At 39.9% G+C, this 18,822-nt stretch overlaps 2 protein-coding genes across 3 annotated transcripts in view; both read left to right on the top strand.

Annotated features, from left to right (window-relative positions):
* Nucleotides 1-721, top strand: part of LOC103708222 (kinesin-like protein KIN-UB) — a 37,105-nt gene extending 36,384 nt beyond the window's left edge. For both annotated transcript variants that reach the window (XM_008793044.4, XM_039114784.1), the window contains exon 19: nucleotides 82-721. In XM_008793044.4, coding sequence (XP_008791266.2) covers nucleotides 82-242 — 161 coding nt within the window. In that variant the 3' untranslated portion in view covers nucleotides 243-721. The remainder of the gene's footprint in view (nucleotides 1-81) is intronic.
* A 15,360-nt stretch (nucleotides 722-16,081) lies between these two features.
* LOC103708223 (AT-hook motif nuclear-localized protein 22-like) lies at nucleotides 16,082-18,031 on the top strand. The gene has a single exon (XM_008793045.4). The coding sequence runs from the start codon at nucleotides 16,716-16,718 to the stop codon at nucleotides 17,685-17,687; it is 972 nt and encodes a 323-aa protein (XP_008791267.2). The 5' UTR covers nucleotides 16,082-16,715; the 3' UTR covers nucleotides 17,688-18,031.
* Nucleotides 18,032-18,822: the final 791 nt, after the last annotated feature.

Genomic DNA, 18,822 nt, shown 5'->3' on the forward strand with positions numbered 1-18,822 from the left:
GTAAGTTAGCTTTTATCTTCTGACCTGGCAACTGGTAAAAACTTGTGCCTGTGACCTGATATTTTTAATTCTTGTTTGCAGAAGTAAATGCAAAGGATATGATTAGTGAGGGAGCCTTGTGGGAGCTGGTTCGCATTTCACGTGATTGTTCTCGAGAAGATATTAGGACATTGGCACACCGGATTCTGACTTCCAGCCCTACTTTCCAATCAGAGTTGAGAAGATTACGCATAGAATATTGAGATATGTTGATGTTGAGCCCCATGCATTGAATGTAAATTGAGAAGTAGCAGATAAATTTTTGAGTTGCATCTTCTGCAAGGAATGAGGGGTAGAAAGTACGAAGGAGGCTTTGCTTGGCATCGTCTGGGCAAATGAGGTGAATTCGAATCAAGTTCCAGTATTGAACTTGTGATAATTTAAAGAATCTTCGGTTTCTATCTAGAAGGCAGTGCTCTTGGGTTTGCGAACCCTGAATTCAGGGGGAGGTCAAGAATCCCTGTCGTCAATTCTTTTTTGTTCATATACCAGCCAAACCCACGCCTACCTACCTAGCTATTGTACAAGTGTGTATATGATTTAAAAGGTAAATAAGATGGTTGTGACTTACATTAACAGTAACTCGCTAGAGGTTTTAACCTATTGAGATTTCCAACTATATTTGTATCATCCCATATCAAATGGTGAAGGATTGCAGGTTACTTGAGATTTTTTACTTGAATGCATGTGTATATCTATCATCTTTATTTCGTAGGTCAAACTTGTCTAATACAAAATAGCCCTATATAGGCAGATGAGAAAAAACATATCCTAGCTTGGACACTTTATTCAGTACTGTTTGATGTAGTCCCAAGATGATTTTTTTCATGTTCGGTTGCAAGTTCAACAGCATCTGGTGCAATTTCTTGGCTTGCATATAAACATTAAGATAGTTGATGATATTTAAACAAATCCTACAGTTCTACTCATACATGCTTGTGGTCTCCTTAATCATCATTTTAGAGGTTATTATTTATTTATTTAAATGCATGTGTTCATTGTTCGGGGGCCAGAAAATATTTTCCATTCAAGTTGGCGGTCCAACCTGGGATGTACACAAATATACCCCATGCTTTATTTTTTTTATTTATTTTTTTTTTGTTGAACAATAGGAGGGGAGGGGGGGGGGGGGGGGGGGGGGGGGGGGAATCTCACCCGCGTAGCAGACTTTATTGGGTCTTCGTTCCATCAGAGAATATTTGATGCGGATAGAAATTTTTGCTTATATCTTCTCCGACTCGTGGGACATCCTACGTGTGAGTACGTTACTCGAGCGCCATCTCAGTGTCAGTTGAATCAGATAGCGTTTCCACCGAGCATGTTCAGGCAGAGAGTATCGGGTCTCTAACATTTAATCGACATCCGCGTGTTTCCAACTTAGACTTCGTTTCAACTGTGCTACCATCTTAAGGAATCCTTAAAAAGCTGGTTAGATCTTTCTCTGAGAATGCTAGTCTAACTTTACATTGGAGGGCCTGCTTGAAAGTGTTAGTAGAGCAGGTCCCGGAGTCTCCAATCTCATTCATATAGCGGATACTCCCACCCATTTGAGTAGGTGATCTTTGCTTCAAATTTTTTGAAGGGTCGAAGACTTTGGGCTTGTCTCATAAATGGTGAACCAATGGAAAGGATGAGAGATGGAAACTTGTGAGGTTTCTGCTCGGTCTCTCTCTCTCTCTCTCTCTCTCTCTCCCCCTCCCTCCCTCCACTTCCTAGTTGTTAAGAAAAAGTGATTTCTGGCATCTTACATACCTTGTGATTATGGGATCCATGGAGTTCCTTCGACCTGGTTCATCCTTGCAGCGTATCTTTTCGCACATTCCCTTTGTATCATAATATCTCATGGATATGCAAGTTTGCCATCCACATGCCCTTTGTGTTGATGGGATATCGGGTGGATAGGGTAACTAAATATTTATGAACATTACCTAGGATTGGTGCAACAACCTGGGGCCTCACCAAAAAGGTTGTGGGACTGAATACGCGCCCACACGAGTTCTTACATGCTTGTTCTATTTTAGTTGTGGCGCCCTCACTAGACTAAGAATGGAAATTCATTCAGATCCAATTGCAAGTAGCACGATCAGCCTGCAGTCAACTCAAATGGGCTCGTGCTGTAGTAACCCCAAGTCTACAAGGGCTATAGGACAGATGGGCTTTGTTAGCATTTGTGAAAATCTAGAACTTCATCAAAAAAGACTATCCAGAAGGTATTATTTAGATTTCTTAGTCTTGTATAAGTTTTCAAGATCTATCCAATGCATAACTAATGTGGGACGAAATATATGTCTGCACGAGTCCTTACAATTTGATCGGGTATTTTGTACATGCCGGATGATGGTGTTTCCTTTTTAGAGAACGCCAATGTAGCTAGACATTTAGGAACATTCCCCAAGATTCCAACTATGATTTTTGCATTTGCTGGAAGGCAGTTGCCTATAGGCGTTTCTTTCCTGGAAGATGCCAAGGCATCAGGTTGAAAAACAGAATAGAAGTTGTGGCGTCTTTATTATTAGGTACAATACTGACAAGTAGGCATCCTTGTGATCTTATTTTGCAAGGAAGCATAGCCTTTATGGAACTTGATCAACTAATTGGTAGCAGAAATATCCCTTTCAGAAACATAGAGGAGAATTTTTTTTATTGAAAATATGATCCGGTCCCTCGACTTCTTCATAGATACGACATCTATGATACAATTTGTTATTAACTGTCCCGTGAGCAAGCTTTTCGACTAATAGATATTACATCATCAATCAAGACCATTATCCATTATTTTCGATTTCATGTATGATTTAGGCTCAGATGTGTCAAATTAGTAAGGAAAACTTGATCGTTGTACATCTCTGGGACAACATCACATCATAGTATAGATTTTCCTAGATTTTGATATGTTTTGAGTGCAAATTAATTAATTGAAACACACTTTTTAAATGATTTGCATGAGTTTTAGGCAAAGCAAGGGTCTTAGAATCCTACAAATGCAAGCCCTACAACTCAATTTTAGAAATAATGTATTTGAGGCTCCTTTGAGAAATTTCTTTTCCTTCTTCCTGTGGTACGTGGCTCTCACACGATGCGCATCCTATCAAATATATAGCCTAAAATTCCCTAAACAGTATTTTTTGAAAAAAATAAAAATTCCAAAACCTAAGATTTGCCAAGGAGAGAAGCTCCTAATATTCTAGGGAGAGAAGCATGATTTGCTGCACTCGCCCGAACCGAATGATATGAAGTATACCGTACTGTATCGTTTGATACCGGTACCTTATATGGGTGGCGTACCGACTGCTGAAAAGACTTCGTACCATATGGTACCAATACGATGCTAGTGTGGCACTGGTACGAAGTCAGGAACTAAAACGGTGAATTTTAGAGAAAAAGAATCCTTCTACATCTACGAGAGGGATCAATAACCTAAGGAGACAATGAAGGATAATGGTTAGATTAAAGTTAATAGAAGAAGATGTGGTGGGAGATACAGAAGGACCGAGACTTCGATCTTAGACTTGGAGGTAAATATCTGGTCTCCCCTTTGAAGAAGGCTTTCATAGTTTCGGACTCTTTAGAGGACGTATCAGGATATGATGACTCATCACCATTCATATCTCTTGCCCCCCTCATACGCCAGACAACTGACATGGTGGTAGGAAGAAAGAGTTGAGGACTACAATATTAGAAGAATCCAACAGGAGTTTTAAACTCCTTGATGTTGAGGATCATGTGTGGTCTTTAATCACATATGCAATAATTATTAGGTAGATGGATTGATATAAATAATTGGGCATGAAATTTAACGACTTAAATTTTTAAATTAAATTGGGTTAAAAAATGCTAGCTAAAAAGTGTTATTTAGATCTGAGTTTAAAAAAGCTAGTTAGATGGTGTTAAATAGGTGTTAATTAAGTTTTTTTGGCCCTATACAAGTATCTAAGAAATTAAGTTTTTTTGGCCCTATACAAGTATCTAAGATTTGTTCAGGATACAACTTTTAGAAGTTGAAACGGACATCGAGAAGTTGGCGTCTTTAGAAGACTTGATGGGGCATCCCATGGGCCTAGGGACTATGCAAATGACCTCTTTTGTAGATCAATTATTTGGCTAATCTTGAAGAATTGGGAGCCCAACCCAACACCATGCAACAACAAGAGTAGCACCCAATAGGAGCGCGTATCTTCTTCTTCTAAGATGTTGAGTCATATACCCACCCTATAAACCTTGCTCACTCAATCATAGACACGGATGAGAAATTATTAGTTGGACTAAGTCCACCAGCTTAGCGATGGTCCAGTCCAACCATGAAGCAACACGGACAAAGAAGAAATTGGAGGGAAAAAGGAGCCGGTCTGTGTTGCTTTCTAGTTGGATTGGTCTACTAGCTCAAAAGGAAAAAAAGAGTAGGGGTTCATGTTGCTTTCTAGTTGGACTAGCCCATCGCTGAGCCAATGGATCTGATTCATCTAATAATTTCTTGACACGTAGTGGCTTGGCCTGCTTGAGGTGCTGTCGGAGCCTCCTTCCTCTGATATTTGTGGCTCCCTTGGAGACTCTTAATAGGAGTGGAGGTTGAAAGCCAAACTCGACTGGCAGAAAGAGAGGAACTGGTTGAGTAATTTGGAGGTGAATTTTGGGGAAGATCAAATAGCTTAGAGCTCTACGGACGAGGTGGCGAAGCAGTAGCGTCCTAAAGGGAAGAAGGGATGTGATAGCTGTGGTGATTTTGCTTGTGTGATTTGAAGAATGGAAACAATCATATTGTTAATGAATGATTTCAAGAGAGAGACAAGCTCCTGGCCCGTTTAAGATTTTTGCCAAGAAGTTGGATGGAATATAGGAATTGGAGAGAAGAAGCTCTGAGAGGTATATTTCTTTATTAAACAGTGTCGTAATGCTCTGATCCTGAGCCTGCTGCTGTGGGCTCCTTTATTAATGTAGTCTACTTCATTTTCTTAATAAATGAGGTTGGATAACATCCAATATTTTCTCAAAAATTAATGCCTTGTGAGTTTTCTATATTCTTTATCTCATAAAATATAGCGCTCAGATATTATTTGATTACCTCACCTTCGCATGTGATGTGAAACAATGAAGAGTAACCCCCGCTCTGCAAACATATTTTTTAAAAAACTTATATCTACCGTAACAAAACATTCTTTGCCATGCTTATCAATGATGCTACTTCTATTTTATAAAAAATAGAATGAAGAGCTAAATATTAAATTTATTAATTATTTCTTCTTTTAGAAATATTTTTCCAGCAATGTAACCCAACACATACACATACATATATACATATATATTATATATACATATATGTGTGTTCAGAAAGTATTTTTATATTTTAAGAGCCATAAAAGTATCTTTTAAACAATACAAAATACGTTTGAAAAGAGTTCAAAATTAAGTTATGAAAGGACGAGCAAATAAAACGCATAATTTGTAGCAAACTTGTCTCGAACATGAGTATAAAGTTAAAGAAATGATCCAGTTAGACCTAATAATTTCAAAGAAATATTGATATGGATCAGTATAAAAGATGCGAAGGACTTGCAACATTCTCAAAAAAAGAATTACATAGTGATCCATACATCAATACAAAAGTTAAAGAAACAACAATATTTGTTTTTTTACCAAGAAAAAAACATTATTTTTGGAATTAATTTAAACATAAACCCATGCAAAGGAACAAGACGAGCAGCCAATCAGAGCAGCTGCTTAGAGACCACAATACCGGTGCATGCGACTGCAGTATTCCCTCCTTTTCTCCCCCTCCTTCTCTTCTCACGTGTGGAAGTGAATCCCATCAATCAGGTCAGGCGGCCACTGACGTCCAACCAAACGTGCAGCGGTCACACCACCAAGGTAAAAGTACTACTGAACTCAAGCCGAGGTAAGGCAGGGTAAGGTAAGGGTAAGGTAAGGTGCATGGGCCCCATCCTCGTAAGCTGGGTCCCACCTGCCCGACAAGGGGCATCTCTGTTCGTGGGATTCCTTGAACTCACTCGACGCTGTAGAGAGAGAAGGATGGATGGATGGATGGATGGATGGAGATAAAGAGAGAGAGAAGAGAGGAAGAGCAGAAGAAAGAGAGTGCACGAAAAGCATGGAAGAGCCTGCGATGGCGGACGTGCGGGTGTCAGCGCACCGCCCGCGTCGCCCACTCGGTTATCGAAGCGTGGGGGTGGGGGGGCGGGTGACGTGAATGCACTCGATCTGATCCCCGTCAAGCGGTCCATCAATAATACCGGCAGGACGGAGAGGTCGCAGCTTGGCCTTGCTGCTGCTGCTGCTGCTGCTGCTGCTCCTCCTCCTCCTGCCCTTCTCTTCTCCTATATGTCCTGCTTGACTACTCGATTCCCTTGCATCAATCATGTTGTTGCCCATCTCAGCCTTCCATGTACCCATCAAAGGGTGTCTTCCATCTCACTCCATGGGGATTGCTCAAGCTGACCTTGGCTCTCTCTCTCTCTCTCTCTCTCTCTTGATTGTTACCTATCCTTCTTGAGTCCAACTTTTTGGATGGTGGGCTTTGTTCATGTGTTGATAGGGTATGGAAATCTCACTTGTTAAGCATTGAGTAAGCTTTGAGTGTGGGTGAGTTCCCCATAAGCAAGGTGAAAGTAGGGTTCGATCTAGTCTAGGTCTGATCAAGCTTGTCTTGAAATCAATTTTGTCAGGCTCGATCGACAGACTGATTCATGGATGTTATATTATATTGTTTGGGCCGGATCATTGGATCGGGCTTATTCAAAATTTATATTTGCTCCGCCTCTACTCAGCTTGTTGATGTCCCAATTTCAAACATGGCTAAGCATGAACATATTTAAAGCAGCTTGATAGCCTAAAACTATTCAATCGTCAATTAAAGCATGGATAAATTCAAGTTTAGCTTGATTTTAAAATTTTAGATACTTCAATAATGAAATTCTTATTCATAAATTCAAGAGAAAAATATTGTATAGCATCAAATTTATTATCGATCCATTAAATAAAATATTCTAGTTCATTGATCAAAGATTTTGTACATTAACATATATATATATACACCCAATTCAGGCCTTGTTGAGGCCTAGCTTGGCTCAATTAACTTTGAGTTTGTTTGATTGAGTGTATATTTGAGCTTGAGTTCAACTCAAGCTACTCTTGACAGCCTTAGGCGACAACAGAATCTCAAAGGAGAAACAAAAATTAAGTCAGTATAGTTCTTAGAGAACAGAAGGAGGTTGCTTACCTATCTTCTTTTGTGTATATTGGGTGGAGGAGTTTACTTACCACCAAAGGATATGGGCATGTGGGTCGGCCTGAAGTGACTGATTTAAGTATGGCCTGAATATCGAGCGTAAATATTTTGCACATAACGACATCCTGCTTGTCAAATCGATGGTATTGTGATGATTACTAGGTCTCCCAGTAAAGATGCGACCAACTATAGAGAGCTTCCGATAGGTAAGCTTGGTAGTATGGCACTGGGCCCATTCGGTGGATTGCTCCTGATTCACCATATATTAGGGCTGTGGCACGCTTTAATTAGCTAGCTGGTCTTTTTGGTGAGCTGTAGCCAAATTGGAAGCATATCATTACCCATTATGGTTTGTTTTCTCTTCTCTATTTTATTTAAGACATAAATAAATACAAGTGTAATAACCAAATATCCAGCATGACTAAATGCACCCACCTTGGCTAGGCACCTTATTTAAGAGACACAAAGAAATTTGAACAACCAAAATAGGAGTGCAGTCAATATCTAAGATAGTGTTAGAAAAATAAACATGAAAAGTTTAGGAGGCCAAACCCTATTATTATATAAAATGGTCTCTTCACAACAAGATAGCTTCCCGATGTAGCATAAGGACGTGCTTTATATCACCAGCTCTTGCAAGTTGCAAATCACACCAAACTCATGAGTTGCATCCCAGCAATGCAAGAAAAAGTTTGGTACCAGGATTGGGCCCCAAGGTACGATCATTAAGTATTATAACTTTCAACAATCCCATCATGCTTTTTATCATGTGCGTGGCACAGAAGTATCACTCACAAAGAAGCATATTTTTTTTTGCTTCACTCTTTCAAAGCTTATCATTATAAAATTTAAATTTATGAAAAACCTTCAAAAACTAGGCAACCACATAGATCAGCAAAATTTACCTGCTGTAAAGGTCTGTTGCTGAATGGAGACAAATGAAAGTTCCAGTAATATGCTACTTCACAGCTAGGTCCATGCAAAATTGATCAAGTATGTGCTGATCACGGATCTCAACGTCATTCATGCATTGAAATCAACCGCCCCAAAATGAACCTGAACTTAAAAAGGTACAAAATATCACAATATCATACTCCACGTAGCACCACCAATAATGGGCGAGGGGCACTGCATTGCATTGCATTGCACTGCATTGGTGCTGATGACCCTCTGGTTTCGTAAATGGCCATCTGAACGTCTTGTTCTGTGGGTGATGTCAGTTGCTCGAATCCAGGCGGGCACTGTAGAGCTAAGTGACAAGGCCAGTTAAAGGCGAGCGTCGTATGTCCTCGGACGTGGTGAGAGTCTTCGGCGATGGAGCGTGGCACGTAGTGCCACCACCTAATTGGCCTCGGTCACGGCGACACGCCTTGGCCTGCTGCCGATGCTGGCGGCGGCTCAGCTGCATGCACATGACGTCCCCAAGCTGGCCCAGGGACAAATCCTCAGCATCCGCACCGTTGTCAACCCGGAGTTTGAAGACGCTTTGTTCCGCACGCATGTGAGGTTGATTCCCTTCGGCCATGGAGATCCAGTCTGTGGTCCAGCAAAACTATGGTAGATCCCTTAAAACTTCGAGCCTTGGGATTTCTAAGGGATTGGCTTGCACCCCATGAAGGGGGTTAGGGGGGTAACTTTGGAAGAAGTGCTTGTTAGAACTGAAGAGGGTTGGATCTAATAAGTTCGGTCTTATCTGCATCTTATTGGATTGGGTGATATAAAAAGTAATCTAATAAAATCGATAGGCCTCACTAAGCTCTCTCTCTCTCTCTCTCTCTCTCTCTCTCTCTCTCTCTCTCTCTCTCTATGTGCATGACAAGATGTGTTAGCGTGTGTTTATTTTACGCCGGCTATTCATTGAATAGATTTTGGATATTTATATAATACCACGTAACTCAAGTATTATTTTTTAGCTAGTTATTATAGGAGAGGTTTTGAGTCATTACAAATGATGTCTGAGTAGGTCTGACTCATAACGTATGTCGTTTGGGAGCATGGGTCTATTTGCATTTACATGAACTGATAGTGATGTTTATGGTTGGATTTATGATACATGTCATTGAAATATTTGAATGAATTTAGATCCTTAGCTTGGTGAGGATGCCAAGACTTAAATTAGGAGAGTATGTAAGAATCTGTAAGGACCTATATTTTGTCTCATGTCAGCTATGCACCGAGTAGATCTTGTATACTTATACAAAACCAAAAAATTCAAATAATACCTTTCAGCTAGTCTTTTTTTCAAAAAATTCTAGATCATCTTTTTTTTTCTCCTCTCTTCCTCTCTCCCTCCCTACTCACAGCATATGTGAGCTCAACATTTTTATTTGCTATCATCAATTGAAGAAAGAAACTTACTTCCAAATTATGCTTGCAAATGGTTTTCATATTTTCCCCTCTTTTGGGGTTAGAGCTGGTCCTTAATTTAGTTGACTATCATTTTACTTTTATCCTTTACACATTGGACATTTTTATATTAAGTCCTGCACATAGTCAGACCAATGTTCTGGACACGTACATATTACACTTGTCTTGGACATATTCAAACTTGTGTACGTAGTCTTGTTTTGACGTGGATAGGACCAAGACTAAACATTAAATAGCCATTGAAATCAAGGGGTGGGAATAAACTTTCTGTCATCAAGGATTAATTGTAAAATCAGATGTTAATTACCTCTTCTTTAAATTGCGTACTTGGGGATGACCCTGCAAGGCCTGAACGCGGAACCTCTGCTTGTTAGGTAGAATAGTGCGACTACTGGACAGTGCCCAATTTATGACAAATATTTTTCATTTTCAGAGAAGTAACAAGGTCTTTTCTTTTCTGGCTTGGAACACTCAAACGTAAGTTTTATGCAATACAGGATATAGCAGACTATATTCAAAAGTTGGTGTTTACAATTGGTCTAATAAACATGGTGTCCTTGATCATAGATATCACTAATTCATTTGTAGAGAATTTGAAATAAATGAGACGATCATAATGGCAAGGAGGACTTACTACTATGCTATATGAATTGCTCAGTAGCAGCAGGGACACTATTAGTTAGTCTGATGAAGCTATTTGCCTAGAACTATAGTGCCTAAAGAATCTGAGACAAGAAAATATATAGCTTTCCACCATTTGAAAGTAATTAATCTCCAAGGAGGTATCATCCACACTCCTTATTTTTACTGTAAATAGTGATAGCATTAATATTACCAGTTTTCATGAATGTTTCATAAACATTCATTGAACCAACTTCTTTCTTAATTACTTATGATTTCTGTCTTTTCTTTTTACAAGATTATCATCAGAGAAGTGTTAAAAATTTGAACATATGATGAAGAGAAACTACTTCAGTAACATAAATAATAGACCTTTCCCCTTGTGTATCCAAAAGAGCTTTCCAAACAAAATAATATACTCTCATCGAATTCAATCAACTTTGGATATGCTTTCAGAAATACAAAAGTTTAAGCATGTGATCCTATGAAACTTTATGTCAATGATTATCTCTTTAGTTTTCGTCTATGTAAGTTGCATTCTGGCTTCAAATGGGCTTATTTAAAACTGAACCTCTTTGAAGCAATGTTTCCAGCCCCCAAACTTCTGGCCATGGATAGGACTATTGACTAGAAGGAGACAACCACAAATAAGCTTAAAACCCCCGCTATTCATTCAGATAATTGTAATAAATCTTCGCATGATATGCCAAGATTCTAATCCACTACTCTAAACTCTAATGTCACAGACCACTAGCTCTAAAGTCTTCAGAATATATTTGTACCGTACCAAGCTACCCTCATGTTCGTTGATTCTTGGACAATGGACATGCCCTATGGAATCCAAAGCTTGGATTGTTTTCCCAAATGCTCCTAGATGGTCCAAGCCTTGACTTTCTACAAGTGCATATGAAGCTAGATTACAATCCATTTCAGGCATTGATGCCCACTAATTAAGTGGTACTGTTGGAATCAAATGCTAGCCATCTAGGTCTAATCAACTGTGGCGAATAGATGGAATCCGAGAATGGTTATCTATATTCAATAGTCCCTGAAAAACAAAGAAGGTCCCAGGGCGAAGTCAACAATTAATTCTTGATGTAATAATGTTTTGGGTGAAATATTTCTTCAGATAACTTATATCATCTGTGCAAGGTCTAAAATGATCATGACATAACAACTGCTTTGGAGGACCTATTTTACATTATATATACTTCTGCTAGACTCATAAGCTGCATGTTATGTATACTGAGCTTTATAAACAGACCGGCTTTTATACTTCTTACTTTACTCTCTTTCCAAGAAGGTGTCACGTCCCGAACCAAGCGTGTAACAGATGTCGCATGCCCACAAGATGAACTTTACATACGTGCAAGGCTAGCTTAACAACAATCTAATCTTTTCACAATATTAATACCAAATAACTTCAATTCTCGAGAATTGATATAATAAAATTTCACAATCCCTTTCATTAACATATAACCTAGGATAACAAAAGGTATAAAGCTCTAAGATATTATTAACAGAATTTAGATAAAAGTCTCCAGATCTAAGATAAACTAATAAAAAGGCCAAATGACAGAGATAACTAAATACCTAAGATTTACAAAATGTTAATAAGCTACCGAGTGCACTTCCTCGCACCCAGCAGACAATCACAGTTCGGAATATGAAAATAAAAAAAAAAAAAAAAAAAAAAAGTAATGAGCTTGAGAGCCTAGTAAATGATAAAATACTTCATAATGGGTCAGATAAAAATCAAATAACATATCATTGACTAGGCAAAATCAAATATCAAAGAATAATATTCTCTTTTTTTTTTTTTCAAAAGCACACTTTTTACAAAATGTTACTAACTCCAACATTTAGCTAGAGCCATATAGCTAGCCTAGTGGCATGGATATTATGGATAACAGATAATAGATAATGGATCCTTAAATAATAAATACTATTCTAATCACCGGTGTTGTAGTATCGAAACTAATTTATCAGATTATAAGTCAACAAGACTAACATTTATTCTCTATTGGTGGGGTCAGGTAAGATAATAGCCATATAATTGCAAAAATATTTTTACAAGTCCTCTAGTCAGATTTTAAAATCATTTTCAACTATTACGTGTTCAAAATAACTCATTTTTAGAAATATAAAATACTTATTTAATTCTTATATCATTTTCAAAGATAAAATAAAACATGCTAGATCATTTAATTAAACAAATACAAAAATAATAAAAAGTACTTTAATAAGCAATATAGACTATAATTTTTCAAAATTTATGAGAATCATACCATGAAGAGTTGAGTCATTTATGTCGCAGATCTCAAAAATCCAAATAATCCGGCCAGTTCACATAGATGTTTTGAGACCTAGTAATCGAAAACTACACATATGAATCTACTCAGCGGCACAAACTAATAATTCAAAATAATTTTAAAAAATTCTAGAATTCTCAAAAAACTTAATTTTCAAACTACTATCGTTATAAGAGGGGAAGAGATCACTAACCTTATCTTGTTTCTTGTCTCAGGGTGTGAGTGGGAGGTGGTATAGTGAGAGTCCGTTTGGGGCCAGCACAATGGGAGAAAAGATAGAAATCATGAGAAAGGAGAGAGAATAAAAGAAGAAGAACAAGAAGACGAAGAAGAAGAAAGGAAGAGAGAAAGCGCATGAGCGGGAAAGGGTGGATATGAGCAAGAGAGAGGGAGCAAAAATCAAGTCAACACCAGAACTAATTTGAGCTAGTTTTGTTGGGCTAGTATGGTTCAAGGATTAATATAAATTATTTTGCTTCCAATTCTCATAGTTTGAATTAGTTCAGTTTTAGGTCAAAGTGTTACAAAACCTAATCTAACGCGAATCAAACTGTTCTTCAGTTGTATTTCGTCATTAAATATAATATATATTTTTTAACGATTTTATATTTGGGTCACTAAAACTTTTAGCTACAGGGTCTTTGTGACTATCTAGAGACGAAATATTTTTGATCACTAAAAACTTTTAATGACAAAAGTAACAAATTTGTAATTAAATTTTTCATCATTAAAAATATAAATTTGTATAATGTTACTCTAACAAATATATCATATCAGATTGCTTTATATATCCTAGGCTCATGGCTTATGTTATATTGTATCTTATTAAATCTTTCTACAATAATATATTATGTCCAAAATTTGTGCTTTATTATTTATGTTCTATTATTTTATAATATTCTTGAATAGGTTATTAATTAAGTTATTGGCTCACGTTATCCATTATTTGTTCTTAGCGAATTTTATTGATACAATAAATAAATTTCATATTTTGAATATTTCAAAAACCCACCAGAGCCAATGTGACCCCTGTGCACCCCTCAAATTGGAATAGGAGTAATTCAAACTCATCAATGGCAAAGATCTTTTTGCCTTTTATGATAAATTTGACTTATGGATGTGTAGCTTAGACAATGGCCATCACAAATGGATGTCCAAAGACTGTTATAATCTCGAGGAAACATAATGGGTATTAAAAAGCAGTTGGTATATATTCTGCCATTATCTGGATGCTATTTAACTGTATTTGTTTAAATAATTTTTCTAGCCGGTTCACAAATAGCTATGTTAGTTATGATTGGAAATGGTTAAATTAGAGATGTCACTTAAAAAGTTACTCATGCAATAGACGATCAATATATAATGCCAACACTTACTGTTCTTCTCCATTATTTCCCTGGTATTCTCAGTTAATGAGCATCATACAGTTATCATTTTTTTATTTTTCCCAAACATCCATCTAGGGATTAGTTTTTTCTCTGTCTTTTTTTTAATAAGTTGTTTTTCTTTTTTTTAAAAACAATCAGAGGTGATAATTACATGCTTACATGGGAATAGCATCCTTATTGAGGCTTTCCATTAGTTAGTTTGGGATCCGAGATCCTCCAACACAAGTTGATGTTTATGGTTTCTGTGGTCATGTTGTACAGCTACACATCTCACATAATGAATTGCTACGTACGTAATTGGATAAGCTCTACATAATGTCTTCTCAGAGATTGTTCCTACATTGCCAAGTGGTGTAAAGGCTAATACCTATCAAAAAATAAAAAGGAAAGTAGTGTATCAGATTCCTGCCAAGTAACTTTACACTATCAATCTTCTGTCAGAATAAGAGAGTTCTATAAAATATTGTATTACTTTAAACGACGTGACAACTTCTTCGACCAGTCACTTGGGGTAAAAAAAATCAGTTCAAGATAACCAAATATAAAATATCAGAGGCAAAAAAGTACAAGCCGGTCAACTCACATTATTTGCGAATGAATGGCCAATCAGCTTAAAACCCATGCATAGATCACATAATTTCTAATGAATTTCTTTTAGAAATAATATCTAATCTTCATCCTCAGCAAGAATAATTTACCATACCATCTTTACACATATTTTTATATATATTTCTATGCATTCTATAAATATATATGCACATAAACACATATAAATGTATAAATAATAGATTGCATATATAACTGGCTAGGAAAGCTAGATTTGATATCTATACAGTTATGTTCATGAAGAGGGCAATTTACCTCTTGATTATTTAGAGGTATTTTTGTGAGAATTTATATTAGTATAATATTTTTTATCTTCTAATTGCTTTTTACTAAATTTATCAAATTGATAATACCCAGTTTATCAATTAATCTAATTTGTTGGATTTTTTTTTTTTTACTGCATTTATATAGCTCTTACACAGCTTTTTTTAGTCAACATCACCATACATTCCTTTTTGCAATATCAGCCTTGAGCCACTCCTTCGCTCCCTGCCAATAACCTAATGTTCTGTGTGCACTACATAGCCCCAGTCCTAGCCTCCTAGGATAGTACCTTACCCCTCCCTTTCTCATCCTTCCATAATTACCCCTCCCCTCGTCCGCATGTTACCATTCCAATTCACACTCTTTCCCTTCTATCCTGCACCATTCGCTGTGTCCTCCAAGGGCAATCCAGTCAAAGAAAAAGAATCCACAGGGCATTCAGCTTAGATTTTCTTTGTATCCAAGGAAGATCTCCCCCCCGTGTCCCAGCGTACTTCCCCCATTGAATTCCCCGGCCGAAGTAAAGGTCTCCGTATGTGGCGATTTAAAAAGCCCAAATACTCGGCAGTTCCACGCCCCGCCCCGCACGGGCGCCTCGGCACGTGTGATGCCGGGAGCACTAAATGGGAGCAGCGGCAGTGGATCAGCGGCCGTCCAATCGGTACTCCCGCCTGCTGATACACCAATCCATCCTTTGAGGTGTCGGACGGCGGTGATCGAGACGTCACGTCCGTTATGGACGCTCGTCAGACCCACTGGGAGTTTCTGATCCCGATGGACGGCCAGAAATCTGTCACGTGGCAGCGCGCCACGTAGTGGGCCCCCCGCAATTCATGAGTCGGTTCGAGATTCGAGCCTTAGGACAACGCCGGACCTCGCTGGATCATTTCAATAAAGCGAGCCACATGTGTAGCCGCTGGGTCCAAATGACCTAAATGCCCTCGTACATTGTAATTAATCATGACAATGCCACTGCTCTACGATTCAACGACGTGGGGCGCACGCTGGGGCTTGCGACGTCGAACCCGGCCGCAGTCAGCGGTTTTCAGGTAGGGGTAGGAACGTAATAAAGAGAAAGATAGGGGTAGTTTTGGATCGCTTGCGATCTACCAACACTGACCCTGGACCGAGGAAGAAGAAAGGAGAGAGCTTTCTCCTACTTGCCCAAGAGGAGAACTGAGAAGAGATTTGCGAGAGTAGAGACAGAAGAGATAAGAGTTCAAGAGGCGATGGAAAGATATATAAAGTGGGAGAGGTGGTGTTGATGAGGTGAGGGTTAGAGAGTTGGGGGAGAGGGAAGACAGAGAGGGGAGGCTGAGAGAGAGATAGGGGCCGGGCCCATCCACCGCCCATATGCACGCTGTCTTTTGCCATCCAAACCAAAACCAATAACCCAAAAGACCTTCACCCATCGCCTCCTTCCTTCTTTTGACCTACCCTTACCCTAACCCAGCTCTAAAACTCCCCATCCCCCCTAAACTCCTCCAACAATTCCAGCCACCAAAGAACAACTACACCACCAACAAGGGGGGAGCAAAGGAAATGGAAAGGTGGCGGCGAGATTCGGTTGGGAATTCTGTAGCTCTGTCAAGCAGCGGTCGAGCATGTAGTAGTGCTTGATTGGGAAAAGGCAAAGAAAAAGAGAAGGGAAGACAGCCGTCATCCGCTTTAGCCTTTCCCTTCTCTCTTAATCAATCGAATTCCCCGACCACTGATTACTTATCTGCTCCACCTTCCTCTTCTTGGCCTCTTTCTTTAGTTCTCTTTGCTTCTGTTGCACTGTTCCATTTCGTAGGTGTCTAGCCCACTTGTGTTTTGTAAGAAAATTGAGGAAGAGGGAGAAAAAAGTAAAGGGAAGAAGAACAAATTTAAGGAAGAATGGATCCGGTAGCAGCTTCTGCACACGGCCACCACCTACCTCCCCCTTTCCACACCCGAGATTTCCACCATCTCCACCACCAGCAGCACCTCGCGCATCTCCAGCCGCCGCCGCTGCAGCAGCAGCCCAAGGCAGAAGAGGAGCACACTGGCATCAACCGAGGCAAGAAACGGGAGCTCGAAGATAACAACAATGATAACAACAATAATGGAGCTAACAGCGGAGATGGGAAGGATCTGGTGCCTGCACCGCAGACAGGCAGTGGTGGAGAAGGGGAGATCACACGACGGCCCCGCGGCCGGCCTGCCGGGTCGAAGAACAGGCCGAAGCCGCCGATCATCATCACGAGGGACAGTGCCAACGCTTTGCGGTCGCATGTGATGGAGATCGCCGGTGGGTGCGATATTGCCGAGAGCGTCTCCACCTTCGCTCGCCGCCGCCAGCGCGGCGTCTGTATCCTGGGCGGCAGCGGCACCGTCACCAATGTCACCCTCCGCCAGCCGGCCTCCCCCGGATCCGTCGTGGCGCTCCACGGCCGGTTCGAGATCCTCTCGCTCTCCGGATCTTTTCTGCCCCCGCCCGCCCCCCCTGCCGCGACCGGCCTCACCATCTACTTGGCCGGCGGGCAGGGGCAGGTTGTGGGCGGGAGCGTGCTCGGGGCCCTGATCGCGTCGGGCCCCGTGGTTATAATGGCGGCGTCGTTCGGGAACGCCGTCTACGAGAGGCTCCCCCTCGACGAGGAGGAGCCTCTACCGGTCCCGGGGTCTCTCGGGTCCCCCGGACTGGTTGGCCAATCACCACCACAGCAGCAGCAGCAGCAGCAGCAGCAGCAGCAGCCACAGCAGCAGCAGCTGCTGCCTGACCCCAACACGCATCTTTTCCATGGCCTGCCGCCGAATCTACTCAATAACGTCCAGTTGCCGACCGATGCATACGGTTGGGCCGCCGGAGGAGGCCGTCCGCTGTATTGATTCTACTAAGCTACTCTTGTTTGTTACTCTACAAAGATGAGCTGTGAATGGAAGCCTTGCAAGAGATCAAGATGAGGCCAGTTCGGGGTGAAGAGAATTAAGGCTTTCTTCTCTCTTCTTCTTTCTCGTTTTTATTATATTTAGATGCTTTCTTTTCTTCGCTTTTTCTCTCTTTAGTTGCTGATAGCATGACTCATCTTTGTTCTGCTTTAAGATGCTTGTACAAATCTATGAATTATTGGTGGTTTCACTTTGATGAAGAAATTTAAAGGAGTGGCCGCAACACAACGAGCTAGCTGTAGAGGAAGAAGATAATGGAAGAATGATGAGTTTTTTTTTTTTCTTCTTCTTCTCTTCATTTGTCTCGCTTCATCTTCCGATCTGGTACACTTCGACAGCTAATTTACACTCTTGTTTTAGTACTTCAAGATCTTAATGAGTTGTAGCTCTCAATACCCCTTAGAAGACCCAAAAAAAGGCAAACTGAGGAAGAAAAAGGAGAAAATTAGAAAGTTATCCGAAAGGAAATGATTCAATGTACTTCTGCTCTAGGGATTTCTTTCTGTTTTAACTTTGTAGTCTTCAAAGCATATGTTACTTTTAGCTGCATCGGTTTAACTGCTGCTCCACAAACTCCGACCATAACAGCTCATTTCGTTCTCTTCTTTCCTCTAAGTCCATGCTTACCATCCCATCCACATAGCTGGTCTTAACAATTTTCTACCACCCAGCGCAACAAACATGAACCTACTCTAAACCCTTGTTCCCTTAGCAGCATTTTCTTTGGAGAAGAAAACTTCTGTTGTTTTGAGAACAAGAAGAATACTACCATTATTATCTCCAGCGTTTTTGTTAATACTGTTGGTACAGTGTCACTTTATTTATTGCCATGCTTTAATGGGTTTTTCTGTGACGGTTGTTTAGTGGAAAAGAAGGGGGAACGAAAGAAATACAAGGCTTGGTTTTGGATTGGTAAGAGGTTCGTAGTTGAAGATGGAGAGTGGTAAAGTCATGCAAAGAAAGTGAAGGGATTTTTTTGTGTGGGTGGACGTAAATGAGAGGGGCTGGGCTACACGTGCGCTGTTCTGAAGGAGCTCCTTCACGAGGCAAACAGCGCCATTATAAGGCTGGAAGA

Source organism: Phoenix dactylifera, chromosome 17 (genome assembly GCF_009389715.1).
Source record: "Phoenix dactylifera cultivar Barhee BC4 chromosome 17, palm_55x_up_171113_PBpolish2nd_filt_p, whole genome shotgun sequence".
Classification (NCBI taxonomy): domain Eukaryota; kingdom Viridiplantae; phylum Streptophyta; class Magnoliopsida; order Arecales; family Arecaceae; genus Phoenix; species Phoenix dactylifera.